This window comes from Alexandromys fortis, unplaced genomic scaffold (genome assembly GCF_014885135.2).
Source record: "Alexandromys fortis isolate MF-2015 unplaced genomic scaffold, M_Fortis_MF-2015_v1.1 scaffold_0, whole genome shotgun sequence".
Lineage (NCBI taxonomy): Eukaryota > Metazoa > Chordata > Mammalia > Rodentia > Cricetidae > Alexandromys > Alexandromys fortis.
The window spans coordinates 42,689,297-42,705,040 of NW_026067949.1; the positions used below are offsets into that span (position 1 = coordinate 42,689,297).

The window sequence follows — 15,744 nt, forward strand, 5'->3', positions numbered from 1 at the left end:
AGGATGAGGCAGGCAGCACGCGCTCGCGCGTGGCTCCAACCCACTCAGCTCGGGGGCGGGGCGCTCTCCTTCTTCCTGATGCGGAGACCCTGAGCTCTGGGAATTTCCGCAGCTCCGGGGCTCGGGCTTTTCCAGCCACCATGCATAAAAGGGACTTGCGGAGCCCCAGAGCTCCAGATCGCGCTTCAGAGCGTCCAGCCACCTCCTGTGCTCCAGACTCCAGCCACACTCCTGCTCAGCACCATGGCCCCAGCCACACGTCCTCTCCTGAGCGCAGCGCTGCTGCTGCTGCTGCTGTTGGCCACCAGCCACCAAGCTACAGGTGGGACCCGCGGCTGCCATCCCTGGAGGAGCCTCGGGTGGGCGCAGCTTCCCACAGCCCTACTAACCCAGTGTCTTTTCTCACAGGGGCGAGTGTGGTCACTGAGCTGCGCTGTCAGTGCCTGAAGACCATACCAAGGATTGATTTCAAGAGCATCCAGAGCTTGAAGGTGACGCCCCCAGGACCCCAATGCGCCCAGACTGAAGTCATGTGAGTGTCTACCTGGGCAGCCTTTGCCGCTGCCAGAGTTGCTCAGACCCTCCTGCTGCCCTAGGCTCACCCCGGTGGTACCTAGTGCCTTATAAGAATCCCCTTTCTTTATGTAGAGCCACTCTCAAGGATGGCAAAGAAGTTTGTCTCGACCCTGAAGCCCCCTTGGTTCGGAAGATCATCCAAAAGATACTGAACAAGTGAGTCGTGATTTGTGCTTACACTTGACCGGAGTCTTGGTCAGAGTACTGGTGTCTGAGTCCTGAAAATTATATCAAGGGAAAATCAAGGTTAACCACAGACCCAAAACCTGGATTATTAATTTCATAGTTAACATTGCCTTGGGATTACCAATTTACTCTGATGTCAGAAAGATGTGACCTGCTCCTACCATCCACACACTCAAAAGCCCTTCTCTAAAGGATGGTCGCTGTGTGTGTCCCTAAGAATTTAGCTGAATTGACTAGGGGCATTGCAAATCCTCTTATCTGATAAGATACAGTACTTAGCCCTGCCCTATCCACGTCTTTGGGTTGTGAGGTGTAGCTCCTGGTTTGGGTCAAGGTGCGGCTCTGAGGTTTCTTGATGAAGAACAGATGCTCTGGCGTGAGACCACTGGAAATTCAAATGTAGGAAGCTCCCTCATATCCTGCCTGAGTTAAACGAAGCAATGATGGTAGCTAGTCATGTTTACTCTACGGGTGAAGGGAAACTGTGTCTTTATGTTTTATCCTTCATATCATCTGGACTGGTTGAGGCTAGTAAAAACCGGAGCCCCTGCCCTATTATTGTCATTTTCCAGCATCCAGAGCGTTTATTGCTGGATAGTGCAGCCATGGCTTAGGTCACAGTTCCCAGGCAGGAGGGAAGAGACGACTGCATTTGCAGAATAAAGAAAAGGCCCAAATGAAAGGAAAAAAAAAAAGAGTCCCGCAGTCAGTCTTTCAAACACCTGCTAACAGCAAGCATTTTCTCATCACAGAGGCAAGGCTAACTGACCTGGGAAGAACTGGAGTGTGGGCTGCCATACCTCAAGGAGAAGAGAAACAAACAGCACCCAGGAAGCCTGGATTGTTCCTGATGCGTCCGTCTTACTGTCTGAAAGTTTAACTATTTATTTATATATGTATTTATTTATTTATTTTTCAATTCTCAGGTATCATGTTTATTGTGATATTTAAAGATATAAATGTTTGGCAATTCACTGTGATATTTAAATGGCCATTTTAATATGTTAAATCAAAGTTATTTTACTTATGTAGTTGGGAGGTGATGAATTTTGAAATCCGTCCATTCATTACTTTCTGAAGGGGTGAATTAAACATTGTCTGCATCATGCTTTTGCTATGATAAACACTGGGGGAAGGGGGGGGGAGAGCCATAGACAGATGCAGTCAGATGGCTTTCGAGGTAGGACTGGGCATGTACGCATCCATTTTTATAGGTACTGAGAGTAGAACAGCTGTTGTTTATTGTTCGGTGTTTTTGCACTATGTGGACAGCATTTCTGATGCTGACTTTTCAATCACTGTAATGTGAGTATCCTTTGGACATTTTACGTCTTCTTAGTAAGGCACAGTGCCTCGGTTAGCAATTATTTTGCCATATTTTCTCATGTCTTGAAGTGGAAACATTTATTTATTCATTCGTGTGCTTTTACAATAACAAGAAAATAAAATTTTAAATAAAAAAAAATCCTTGCTTAAGTTTGTTTTCTACATCTCAGTCTTCCGTTCCTCCTCCTACCCAAGGTACAAGGACAGCTACTAGCTGAAGCCTTCCTTGTTTCTCTCAAGGAGGCACATTTGTTTTTATTACTTAAAAAACAATCCAAATTTCCAGTCTTTCCCCTTCTCCCACTCCCTCCATAGACCCTCCCACCCCACCACCCTATAATCCTAAGAGAGGGCAAGGCACCCTGCCCTGTGAAAAGTCCAAGGCCCTCCCCTCTACATCTAGGCTGAGCAAGGCATACATCCAAAGAGAATAAGATCTCAAAAAGCCAATACATGCAGTAGAGACAAATCCCAGGGCCACTGTCAGTGGCCCCTCAGTCTGCCCCAACTGTCAACCACATTCAGAAAGACTAGTTTGATCCCATGGTCATTCACTCCCAGTCCAGTTGGAGTTGGTGAGCTCCCATCAGCTCAGGAAAACTGTCTCAGTGGACAAACTCCTCATGGTCTTGACCTCCTTACTCATACTCTCCCTCCTTCCACTCTTCAGCTTAGTCCAGTGCTCCAATGTGAGGCTCTGCAAGGAGGTGCATTTGATGCCTTTCAAAGTCTATGCAGGCTATTTTTCCCCCAAAAGAACCAACTTGAGGTTCAACAATAGCACAATAGTTTTTGAAAATGTAACATTTTTTTTTCTTTTTTGGTTCTTCAAGGCAGAGTTTCTCTGTGTAACAGCCCTAGCTGTCCTAGAACTAGCTCTTGTAGACAGGCTGGACTCGAACTCACAGAGATCCACCTGCCTCTGCCTCTCGAGTGCTGGGATTAATGTCATGCACCATCACCACCCAGCTTTTAACAAATATTTTTAAAGCTCTTGTTTCAATTGTTTTCCTAAGCCTTTATTTATTTATTCATGTTTTTTATAAACATACCTTACTTTCCCTCATAATGAAGTTGAGTCTGAACAGAGACTGAACTGTGGCAGGTCCTTTCTTGGAGCTCAATTTCTACAAGGAAGATAAAACTTAGAAAAAGTGGGAGGCTAAGTACTCAACAAGTGTAAAAGACCACTCGGAGGGGGAGAGATGGTTCAGTCTCCTGAAATGAAATGCTGTTCTAATGTCGCCAGGTTTAAATGCTCTCTAAGTCAGTCAGTTTGAACTTCAACTTCCCAGATAGACAGGAGCACACTGAGCCATAATAGAAATAAAGATGGCCATAAAAGGTGGGAAAAGCTGAGCCCATGAAAATACCCTCCAGAGCTGAACAGGAAGAAATGGTGTGTGTGGGAACTGGAGAGGAAGACAGAGAGACAGAGACAGAGAGACAGATAGAGAGAGACAGAGGCAGACACACACACACACAGGGGGAGAGAGAGAGAGAGAGAGAGAGAGAGAGAGAGAGAGAGAGAGAGAGGTGATTCACTGGGCCTGTCTCTAGACCATCAATCCTAGCTTTATACTATGAAGAAGAGCATGAGGGAAAGACCTAAAGGACTTCCTGGTGGTCTGACACTCGCTAATACTTATCATTCCTTATGACATTTTCAGACATTCTTATTATTATTTTACCCCCCCCCCTCATTCTTCTTCATTTATATCCCTCATCCCTTTCTAACTAGAAAAATCCACATTTTCCCCATTTCTTCTTGTCAGAGGACTTGTATCAGACTAAACTCATCCCCTTTGATAACTCAATGGTATTGGTCTCCTTGTTAGGCAAATTAGATATTTTGGTTTTCAAGACTATTAAGCAACACGATCATCACAATTTTATTAAGTTTTCACTTAAAGAGTTTGATTTGCTGATGCAGACTAAAGTATGCTAAATCCGACATAACTGGGGCATTTACAGAGCAGAATTGGAACTCATGATTCAGTTTTAGTAATTCAGTTTTAAATACATGGGAATAGCATATAGCTTCTGACCAAACACAAATTGTTGATTGCTTCTGAATTCCATTGTCCTGATAGCTTCTACAGAGAGGGTGGATTTCAGTAGATCTTGATTTGACTATGGAAGAGGACATAAAAAGAAAGACAATTGCAACACGAAGAGACTTGCTTTGTACCAACGTGAACCTCTGTTAAAGGAAAAAATATCTCCAGGAATAGGGAGATGGTTCAGTCAGCAGAGAGTCTGCCACACAGCCTGAGAACTGGGTTTGGATTTCCTGCCTCCATATAAAAGCTGGGTAGTTCTGCCCTCCACATGCACTCACAGACATGTGTGCACACACCCACACAAAACAAGCATACACAGTACACACAGACACACACACTTTCTCATTACAGAATCTTTTAAATTAACTACAAATGCCATGGTTTCCTACAAAATTGCATAGTTCCTCCTCCAGACAAGGTTGCGACTTTATTAGGAGTTTTATTGCATCACATACTTCCTTTCCCTCCAAATAAAACAAACTGGAAAGAATCTACTTCCTTATTGCGTGATCTCTAGTATCTTTTAACTTCCTTTTACGAGAAGGAGGGGCAAGACACTAAGTTGCTCTTGAGAATGTGGTGCTTGAATCCATCAGAGCTGCCCACGGAGAGTTTGCAAACATTCTCTGTTGGCTGCCCTGATACACTTCATCCTTTTCTTTAGTCTGTTGCAACACTTAAAAAAGACAAATTCTAGGAAGAGAGAGTTCTTGTTTCTTTTGTTTTGAGACACAGCCTCCTTGAAGACCCAGTCTAACCCCAACTCTTGACCCTCGTATCTCAGCCTCCAAAAGGCTGGGGTTACAGATTTGAGCTACCATACCCAGAATTGGCTTTTGGCTTTAAGTGAACCAGAAACTGTGAGATGGTAATGGAGGGCATTCAGGCCAATTTGCCAAGCACCCAAATCCTTGTAAGGGTGAAAAACTTTAACTACCTAGTAATTCTGACTGCAAAGATTTGTGCTTTCCTTACTAGACAGACAAATCTAGACTGTTTAGTAAATGGAATTATTATATTCAGCCGAGATCTCATGTCTGATTATCATAATTATAAAGTTTTGCTGAACTGAAGCACTTTTGTCTTTGTCATGTCTGAGACAGGGTCTCTCTCTGTAGGCCTGTCTGGAACTTGGTATGTAGACCATGTTGGCCTCTAACTCTCAGAGAGCCACCTGCTTCTGCCCGAAGCAGTTGCTTTATACTTACATAGGTTGTTACCTTGGTGATATTAAAAACCCAGGTATTCCCTGCAACATTCCATAATTGTCCCTCACTAAATGTATACTAATTATTATATTAGGAATAATTATACTTGTGTGAATTCTCCAGTGATGGAGGTATTAGTTCAACACTGGGGCCTGATACTTTGATTTTGAATATTCACTATTCAAAATGTTAGGCAATGTGGTGTCATTGGCTTCACTCAGAGTTTTGTTACCCTTGTTTCACACGGCTCACACTTGTGAGACTGGGTTGTAGTGTTAGTCTATTAGAGCATCTGCTGGGTGTTTTTTTCTCCCAAGTGTATTGAAAATGTCCTGTTGACACTTGAAAGCTCTTACTGTAGCTGAAAGGAAACAAAAGACCAGGCGACACCAGGCTAAGATGAGGATGGCCGATAGTGTTTTCTGAACAGGAAGGTTGAAACTCCACCTGAATAGGAATATAAGAGTCTAAGCAAAGCAAGAAAAGTGTCTGGTAGGGGAACATCAGGAAGGTGTGAACTAGGAATCACAGATTTAATTCGAAGGTGAATGAACATCCAAAATGTATGATAGCTTCTTACTTATATTTATAGAATCCCTGACAAAAGCAATGAGGAGTTTATTCTGCCTTTCAGTTCAAGATGGCGATGTCACTGCAGAAGGAGCTTGAGGCAGCTGCTCATGCTTTATCCACGGTCAGATGTGAGAGAGGGGTTAGCGCCTCTAGTCCACTCACCTTCTCCTTACCCCAACCCCTTTCAATACATTGCTCCCCTGGAATATTGCTCTCCACACTGAGGTGTGTTTCCCTGCTCCCTCAAGCCTCTCTGCAAAACACTGTCATGGATACAGCAGGAGGTATGTTTCCATGGTGATTCCAATTTCCATCAAGTCGATGATGGAGGTTAACAATTACCTTTAATAAGCACACGCATACAGAAAGTAATCAGGTAAGGTGGATAATGCTACAGATTCTTTCTAACTCTGTCATGCATCAGCATGTTTTTCCAGATAATTTTCTTATTTTATTTATTTATATTTTCCTACTCCTCTGTGTATGTTCCTATGTCGGGGCGTGTGCGTGCCGTGGAGTGCATGTGGAACACAGAGGACAGATCTCAGGAGTCCATTCTCTCCTATCACATGGGTGCCTGGGGTCAAAGTCAGGTTGCCAGACTAGCAGGAAGATCCTTTATTGCTGGGCCATCTTGTTGCCCCTATTCACACACTTTGTAGTTGTGTAGTATCATGGATGCAAAAGAATGTATGAAACACAGATCATAGGGCGATCTACCTTTGCATTTATAAGACCCAGACCCCTTAAAACATTTATGTACGCATATGATTATTATATCCATGCATCTATAATATATGTATAGTTCTAGGTATAGTAACAAAACACACAGCCACACACGTTCCCAGCCCCGGGTTCCAGAACTTGGCCAGGGCTCCCATTCCAGTCTGCACCCTCCTGAGGCTCAGCCCTCCTTCTCCCTGCCTGTCACACTTCCTCCACCTCAGCTCTCTCTTGAGTTCACTGTCTCTCACATTTCACCTATAGTCGGATTTTCCAAAGCTTCTCTAGTTTTATGCTGAACTTTGGCTAAGTGTGATAATGATGCTTTGTATGCAAGCTGCCACCCAGTGTTCAGCAGTATGTTCTTGCACTGCACACAAAACCGGCTCACTTTGTAGAATTTTACATCAGCATTTATTTGATTCTCCCAGGGCTAGAAGTTTGAATTGCATTCAGTCTTCTTATTATAAATAGCGTGAAAGTCAAAATCTCAGTACCAGTTTCTGGCTAGGCGTATTATAGATAACTAAGACTATACATCGATATAAAAACACATAAATGCAATTACTAATTATAAGGTACTGATAATTAACTTATATCTAAGTTCAGCAAGTAACTATTTTCAAAATGTAAATAAAAAAACATTTTCATAAGTGTTGTGATTTATTTGGCTCAAAGGCAGCTCACGAACGTTCCTCGTCTGCCACCTGCTGGCCAATTTCTGACTCAAAATGATCAAACTTTCTGCCCTATGACTGCGTAATAGTAGTTAGTGGTCTCACTTTACTTTTTCCTTATTACAAACGCTGTTTGTAATTATATTTAATTCATAGATTAGTTTGAAGAAATAGTTGGTAAATATTTAAATATTAAATCATTTTATAATCTGCAGATAGCCTGTGAATTAAGATCTCCAAGTTCCTTAAATAACATTTAAAAGATTTTCTTCTTGCCCATCCCTTATCAAACTTGTGCCTAGAAACTTCTGTGGCTTTTGTTTGGATACCTTAAGCAGTATCTCGCAGAGTGCGTTTTCTGATGTTCAAACTGCAATCTTTATATTCATCCATATTCTAATGATGCATCTGTGTGCTACTTTGAATTTTTTATAGACGATTATCCTACTGGTGGCAGTTTCATTTCCTCATCCACTGTCATTTATACCTTTTCCTAGCCTTGCTATACTGGTAGGACATTCCAGTGTGTACTTGAACGCAGGTAACAGGCACTGTTAATAGCAAGTACTGCTGTTTGGGTCTCAACAAACCTCTTAAACATTTTGCCTGTGAGAATATTGTTGTGTTTTATAACCTTCGTGAAGTTAGAAGACTATTTGCCTGTAGCATATTGTTTTCTTTTTAAACTAATATCAAATTACATTATTATTATTGCTATTATTATTATTAACTGTCTATAAGAAAGCAGGTTGAGCAAGCCAGGGGAAACAAGCCAGTAAGCAGCACCCCAACCATGGCTCTGCGTCAGTTCCTGCCTCTGGGATCCTACCCTGTTTGTGTTCCTCTCCTGACTTCCTTTGGTAATGAACAACAATGTGGAAGTGTAAGCCAAATAAACCCCTTCCTCCCCAACTTGCTTTTTAGTTATGGTGTTTCATCACAGAAATAGAAACTCTAAGACACATACCATGCATCTCATAGTAAACCATCAGACCACAGAAAGCAGTTTACCAGAAATAAATTCAATCTCTATGGGTCAGTGTTCTAGACAAGAGGAATGCACCTAGTTCTGGTAGTCTCCAGATCAGTGGTTCTCAATTTTCCTAATGCTGTGACCCTTTAATACAGTTCCTCATGTTGTCCTGACCCCCAACCATAAAATTAGCTTTTGGGTACTCCATAACTGAAGTTTTGCTACTGTTATGAATCACAGTGTAAGTATCTGTGTTTTCTCGTGGTCTTAGGCCACCCCTGTGAAAGGGTTGTTTGAACCACGAAAGGGGTTGAGAACCACTGCTCTAGGAAGAAAATTTTCCCATTTTGTAGCTGAATTTATCTGGATATCTGGATTTTCTTTGTAAGGCAATTGCAACTAGCTTGGATTTTCAAGTGTATTTTAAATCAACGAATAGTAAACAAGCTTACGATAGGGAAGTGATCATAATAATTCTCTTTGTGTTAATCACAATCTGTGTTTTGAGATGGTTTCTTTAGCAATGGAGGGATCTACTAAAAACAGTCGTTAACAGTTTACCCACTCACTTAACTGAATTCATCTGTTTTCCTCAGTTTTGTAGCCTCACTTTCATTGCCCAATAACTCCCGATCTAATGCTTTCTCTAGATTTTTCAGAGAACTATTTGTTGTAAAAGTAAATCTGCTGGCTTGACCTGTCTGCTGTTACCTGGGTACCCTATCCTTTTAAGAGACAAGCACCACCCACTCCCATTTCTCCCCCCACCCCTCGAGGCAAGGGGGGAATCTCTTGCCTCCTCTCCTCCCTCTCTCTCTCTCTCTCTCTCTCTCTCTCTCTCTCCCTCCTTCTCTCTCTCCTCCTCTATCTCCCTCCCTCTCTCCCTCCCTCTCTCTCTTCCTGTCCTTCTGGAGAGCCATCATCTGCCTTCTGCCTCTCTCATCTCATCATCCCCCTCCTTCTGTCTTTTCTTTTTTTCTCTCTTCTTTCCCTCCCCTCACTAAATAAACTCTATACCCAAATTCTCTCCACATGGCATATCTGTCTGTCTTCCACCGGCCAAGGGTACCCTCCTGCTTCATGAATGATAAAACTATTTTCTAAATGATTCCCAAGACCAGTGAAAAACACTGTGCTTACTGTTACATTGGGTAATAGGCTCCTATTTGTAGGTTGCTGTGGACAGGCTGTAGCGTGACAAACACTGTCTCTGACATTACATTTGGTAACAGGCTCCTATTTGCAGGATGCTGTATGGAGGCTTAATAGGAGTAAGAGTTGAATGATGGATCAAAAATGATCAACTGATAGACTGTTGGATGGCTAGATGACCTTAAGGAAGTCAATAACTGCTTACCGTTATGCCCAAATCTATGAAGTCCCCCAAAAGCCAACAAGGAGACCAAGTAAAAGCAAAGAGCCTTTATTTTAGGCAAGTTTGCAAATTCAGTCTCTCTGTATGTCCAACATATTGGAATAAATGGAGAGCCCTGAGCTCAGTTAGAGTACGGTTTTTATAGTAGAAAAGGTGGGGCCAAGGGGTTTCTAAGGTTCAGGACCCCTGATTGGCTGACATTTGTCTAGGGGTGTCCTGGTGAATGTGTGCTGGCAGGTGATCCTATCTACAGCGGTTGGAATGTTAGGCATTTCCTTTGGATGGTCTGTTTTTGGGTGGTGCTCAGGTAATCTCAGTTTGTGGTTCTTCCTGCAACCAGGTATTGCTTCAGTGTAAACTACTGAGACTCAGGCCTCCATTAAGCTTATTGACGGCTGAGTCCTACTCTGGCAGGTGATAATGGTTGGAAGTAAAGAACTTTTTTTGAATGATCTGTTCCTATTTAGCTTATCATGGCTGGCTCCTACACTTACACTATATGTTTTCTGGTTTGTTATCTACAGCACACTATGCTCTAGCTAAAGAAAATCTATTTTGGTCCCCTGAAATGACTATTTGCTATTTTGGATCAGGGCTTTCTTCATGCTCCTCCCTCTATTGGAAAAATCTCTCATCTCCTCCCAAACCTTCACCGCCTTTATCTGGTTTTTGCTTACTCTTCAACTTGAAGGTTACAAATTATTTTCCCCAAGAGACTATTCTTGAGCTCTCTCTGCAAGTGCGATTTTGCTTTTGAGGTGTCATGGCAACCACGATGTCGTTTTTACTAGGATCCGTTGGTGAAGGGAAATGGACAAAGTGAAATGAGTTGATGTTGAAATATGGAGCGGCGGGGCTGCGTCCCCAACACCCCAGCCGCTTGGCTAGCTCATGCCCGAAATAACAACACACAAACTGTATTCATTTAAGAACTGCTTGGCCCATGAACTTTAGCCCTTACAGGCTAATTCTCGCACCTGGACTAGCCCATTTCTAATAATGCGTGTAAGCACCCCAAGGTGCGCTTACCGGGAAGATTCTAGCCTCCGTCCATGGTGTCTCTGCTCCAGAGAGCAGAGTTGTTGAGTCTCTCCAGGAGCAGAGCAGAGTCTGACCTCACTTCCTCTTCCGCCCAGCCATCCTATTCTGTTTTCTCCTCCCATCTATGCTTTAACCTCTGAGGGCCAGCCAAGCAGTTTCTTTATTGCTCAGCCAATGAAATCAACAGATTGATATATGACACTCCCACATCAAGTTGACGTGCCAAAGGTTATAAAGCCTGCTAGACGGCCGAGCCTTGGAAAAGGGACAGGATCGCTGTCTACGTTTTCACCCACTATTTCCACCTCAGAAAAGCAGCACTCGCCTCCAGCCTCACGATGCGTCTAGAGCCTCAGTGTACGCCCAGGGAAGAGGCGTGTCTTCTCTGTGTCACCAGAAGTTGCAGGAGATGAAGGGGTCCTGCAGGTTCCTCGCCGCCTCTTCCGGCCTCCTCAGAGGAACATCAAGTACCAGGACTTTAATCTGAGCCGATGTCTCTTTGTCACTCTTTGTCCTCATTTACTTAGATCCCTTTGTGAAAAAACTCATTGTCCTTCTATTTTTTTTTCCTCTTTGCTTTAGAAATGATTCATCTAGCCGCCTAATCCTGGGACCTAGATCTCACCCCGGACTGAGCCCAGTTGAAGCAGAGCTCCCAGCATTTTGGAGATGTCAGTACCATAGAATGACCACTAAGAACAGCAGCAGCTGTAGAATGGAGCCAGTTTGAAGCTATGGAAAGCAATGTGTGCTGAGAACTGTGGTAGAGTCAAAGAAATTCCACTGCCTAAGCCCTGTGGGGCCCAGAAGACCGTGAGTGAATTCCAACTGTCAGACACAGCTTTTCACACTATTGAAGTTTGGTTTTGCCTTGATCAAGTTGCAAATGTGCCTTGACTTTTCCTTTTACAACTTGCTATCTTTTTTAAATTTTGTTTAACAGGAGCCCAGAGTCGAAAGACTTTGAACTTCTGAAGAGACTTTGGAATATTAGAGAGGCTTTGGAATTTTAGAACGGATTTAGATATTTTAGGGAGGGCTTGAACTTTTAAAATGTTTAAACTTGAAAAGAGGGGAGCAGAGAAAAATGTATAACTCAATAAAAACAATAAAAATGTCTGAACTTATAAGGACTGTAGGAATTTTAAAAGTTGGAAAGTTTAGCATTGTCATATTAAGAAGACATCTTGGGGACAAGAAAGTCAGCGCTGCACTGATACCAAAGACACCATCAAATAGAAAAACTAAAGATCACTATTTTGATGAACAAAACACAAATAATTTCAATGGAACACCTTCAAACAGAATTTAGTAGCTCACTCTAAAAAAACAAGTGAAAACAAACACAAAAAAAAAAAAACAAAACAAAAAGCATGCATCATGATCAAGTTGGTGACATCCCAGGGATACAAAGATGATTTGACATATTCAGATCAGTAGAGTGATTCATGAAAGACAAAGTCGCAGGAACATCTTCATAGAGGCAGAATAGGCATGCACAAAATTCAACATCCCTTCCCGATAAAAGCCCCAAAGAAACCGGCTATAGAAGGATAATACCGCAGTGCAATAAAGGCTAATACAGATTTGTGGCAAACAGAGCTTTGAATGAGAAAACAAAACCGAACAAGTCTGAAAAATGAGGATATTCACTCTCATTCTTATTTGATAGAGTGTCTGGATGTTTAGTTAGAGCAGTAACACAAGATAACATAATAACATAACACAGGGAAGGAAGAAGTCAAATGCTCCTGTGTGCAGACTGTATGTCCTGACTTAGAAGAATGATGGTCTCCACTAAAAGGCTTAGACCTCACACAATGGGACACAGAATAAGGGCTCCTCTTTTTCTTTTTTTTTTTTTTTAAAAAACTTACTTTCTTCTTTTTGAAATAACGTCACTTGAGTTCTATATTCACATAATTTCCACCTTCTTCAGTTGTAGTTACACACACACACATACATGAACACATGTGTATATATATATATATTTATAAACACATCCTGTGGAAAAAGAAGCAGACAAAACCCATGCATAGTGCCCTAAAGTTTTATTCTTATTATACTTAAGGTTTATTCTTATTATACTTAAGAATAAACCAATGAAAGTATAAAACTAGGAAAAAAGAAATTGAAGGTGACATGGGACAGCAGAAGAACATCTCCATGTTCATGTATCAAAAACGTCCCTTACTAAAATGGCCACTTTATGCAGTTCCTGTCAACACACCAAGGGTAACCATTATAGAACCAGAACAAACAAACAAACAAACAAACACTAGTCCTGAACTTCATGGGAGAGTGTCAATTGCTCTGGTGTGCTAAAACAACCCTGAGCGAGAAGAGAAGAGCAGAGCCAGAGGTAGCACAGTGCCTGATTTCAGGCTTTCCTGCCTAGTCATTGTAACAAAATCAGTCTTGTCCTGGCACAGAGACAGACGTACCAACAGAATAGAGCAGAGGGTCCGGAAATAAGCCCACCCCGTGGCAAACATCTAATTCTTGACAAAGAGCACTAACAATAGGTAGGACAAAAAGACATCTATAGCAAACAGTGCTTGGGACACTGGATACCCACACATTGAAGAATAAATCTACACACTAATCTTAGCTCTTCGCGAAAAATCAACTCAAAATGGATCAAAGACCTAATGTATGAAACGAGGCTGGGCAGAGAGTCAAGTGTTTGCTATGCAACCATGGGGACCCGAGTTCAGCTCCCCAGGACCCATTTAAAACTGGGACTGTGGTACATTTCAGTTCTTTGTACATTTTGGGAGCAAGGTCACAATAAGTACTTGCAAACACCTCACCCCGACCCACCCCAGTTTTCTCCCTGGCTTTTCATTCTCTTAGCAGATTTTTTTTTTCAACAGCAGCAGTTCAATTTCTTTTTGCATGTAATGATTGTTGTATCTAAACTCTCGACGCCAAGATTTTCTTCCATGTGCTTCTTTGTCTATTGACTTCTATCAGCCAGATGATGCCCCGTTGTTTTTGAAAAGATTTTTGCACAACAAGCTCTCTGACATCTGGGACTTTAGATAACAAGTTCCCTGAGTAGGCAGACAACAGCTCTGAAAGAGATCATAGTCCTCACAGGGGCAGCCTGGCCTTGGTTGACATAGTTTAGTTTCTGTTAGTTTTGTTGTTTGACCTGGATGATGATGATGATGATGATGATGATGATGATGATGATGATTATCTGGCTTTTTGCTTTCTTATTACAAACTCACTTTGCTTCCTAGGTACCACAAACTCCAGCAGTGCAATGGCTCTTCTAGAAATGTCAAGGACACCGCAGCTGTAGAAACCTCTGCGGTCATCTCTGTTTCTTGCTGTAGGGCAGTGAAAAGCAAAGACTTGAACCAACTTTCCTGCTTGCAGTAACCTGCGTTCCGCGTAACCATGGAGACCACAGGCTGCAGCTGGCCCACAGGGACAGGGGGCTTGGAGCCCCCAGTGAATGTCTAGGCCTTCCCTGAGCTCCGTGGCGACAGGCGACAGCGCAGGGGTCAGAGCGGCCACCAGCTGCGCCTCGGCGTCCGGGCTCCGCCCCGCCCGGCGCCCTGGAACCCTGCTGAGGGCCCGGGCGTGCGTGCGGCAGGCCGGGCGGGCAGGGCTGGCGGCTGCAGGACCCTCGGAGGCGGGCGGCGAGGCATGGCGACGCGGGCCCGCGGCTTCCTGCTGCTCCGGGGCGGCCTGTGCCGAGGGCCTGCGAGGGCCCCGGGAGGAGCGGAGCGCGCGTGGCGGGGCTTCGGGAGCAGCGGCGTGAGGTAGGGGCTGCGGGAAGGGGCCGCGCGTGGGAGCGGCGCGGCGCGGCGTGGCGGGGCCCTGCGGAGGCCCGAGCTGCCTGGGCTCCCGCACCGGGGCCCGGACTCCGGGTCCTGCTGCGGTCGAGGGGCCGCAGTGTAAGGAGCGCGGGGCACAGGGCGGGGAGCCTGGGGCAGCTCGCTGGGACCCTGGGTTTGTTCAGGTTGTTACTGTGCCAGCGAGAGTAGGCGCTGTGTAGACAGTTGGGGAGCGTTTCGGTTTCGGTATTCCTTTGTCAGCGGCGTGGCTGAAGTCTTTTCCCACATCTGAATGTCTTACCGGCTTCACAGAACTGCACGTGAATGCTGGCCTCTCAGCCTTTCGCTGGCACTTGCCAGCCTTCCCCAAGTTGTCAGTCTTTTGCTTTCTTTGATCCCTTTGGGTTTGGTTGCTGGCTAGGACAATGAAAGGACACCGTGGTGCCCAGGAATTGGCCGTCTTGCCTCGGCTTCCCTTGTCTGTGGGACAATCCAACCTATGGAACAATTCATCGTGTCTTGCCCAGGGCCAGTGAGTTCAGAAAAACTCATTTGTCCACTTTCCGGGATTCCAGGTGGTGATATACTGTCGTCACTTTGGCTGGAACTCGCTGGTCATTTTATATTCACTTTGTGTCCCCAAGGTCCAGGATAACACTTGGAGGAAAGCAAGCCATGGCGCGGTGCACATAGCTGTTGTCTAACTCCTCTTCGGATACATTTGGGTCTTAGTCTTTAAAGTATTTCCTGTAGTTTTTACTTCGAAGATGGCTTATAGTGACTAGGTCTATAGAAGGATTTGTGAAAATGATCGTGGTTCAGAACTGTATTGCACACTGTAGTAGTTCCGGAATTCGCTGTTTCGCTTGACAGCGCCAAGCTCTGCTCTGCTCCCTAAGAAGAACGGGTTCTGCAGGATTCCGTGTGTGTTACAGAATTAAAGGGCTTATCTACTAACGGCATCCTATTTAAGTTATTATCCGTGGAATTTCAAGTTTTTAGCACTTCCCTCTAGGAAGGATAATCTTTTTGTAGGTGTACAAGTTGAATAATGTCTCCTCACCCGCACAGTGTCTCTGTTTCCCCGTTTGCTCCGTGCCCAGTGCCTACCGAAGGAGTAGCAAACAACAGTCAGGGTCCCAAAAGTTGATTATAGCCGCTTGCTTCATACACAACACACACAGGCATCACCCATCCGCTTATGGAGATTTCCCATCTTGTAACTTGTGTTT

At 44.0% G+C, this 15,744-nt stretch overlaps 2 protein-coding genes across 6 annotated transcripts in view; both read left to right on the plus strand.

Moving 5' to 3' along the window:
• Nucleotides 1-79: 79 nt before the first annotated feature.
• On the plus strand, nucleotides 80-2,220 carry LOC126506591 (C-X-C motif chemokine 2-like). The gene is made up of 4 exons (XM_050150276.1): nucleotides 80-322; nucleotides 409-532; nucleotides 649-732; nucleotides 1,515-2,220. The coding sequence occupies exons 1-4, from the start codon at nucleotides 244-246 to the stop codon at nucleotides 1,528-1,530; spliced, it is 303 nt and encodes a 100-aa protein (XP_050006233.1). The 5' UTR covers nucleotides 80-243; the 3' UTR covers nucleotides 1,531-2,220.
• An 8,367-nt stretch (nucleotides 2,221-10,587) lies between these two features.
• Mthfd2l (methylenetetrahydrofolate dehydrogenase (NADP+ dependent) 2 like) overlaps nucleotides 10,588-15,744 on the plus strand; it is an 89,263-nt gene continuing 84,106 nt past the window's right edge. For 4 of the 5 annotated variants that reach the window (XM_050150036.1, XM_050150040.1, XM_050150041.1 and 1 more), the window contains exon 1: nucleotides 10,588-14,497. In XM_050150036.1, the coding sequence (XP_050005993.1) occupies nucleotides 14,382-14,497 (116 nt within the window). In that variant the 5' untranslated portion in view covers nucleotides 10,588-14,381. The remainder of the gene's footprint in view (nucleotides 14,498-15,744) is intronic. The other variant, XM_050150037.1, reaches the window with a different exon arrangement.

Excerpts from the sequence above, each read along its gene's own strand:
- LOC126506591 (XM_050150276.1), top strand. The coding sequence starts at position 244 with ATGGCCCCAGCCACACGTCCTCTCCTGAGCGCAGCGCTGCTGCTGCTG. Across the intron at positions 323-408 it reads CACCAGCCACCAAGCTACAG|GGGCGAGTGTGGTCACTGAG; the intron begins GTGGGACCCGCG and ends CTTTTCTCACAG. Across the intron at positions 533-648 it reads TGCGCCCAGACTGAAGTCAT|AGCCACTCTCAAGGATGGCA; the intron begins GTGAGTGTCTAC and ends TTCTTTATGTAG.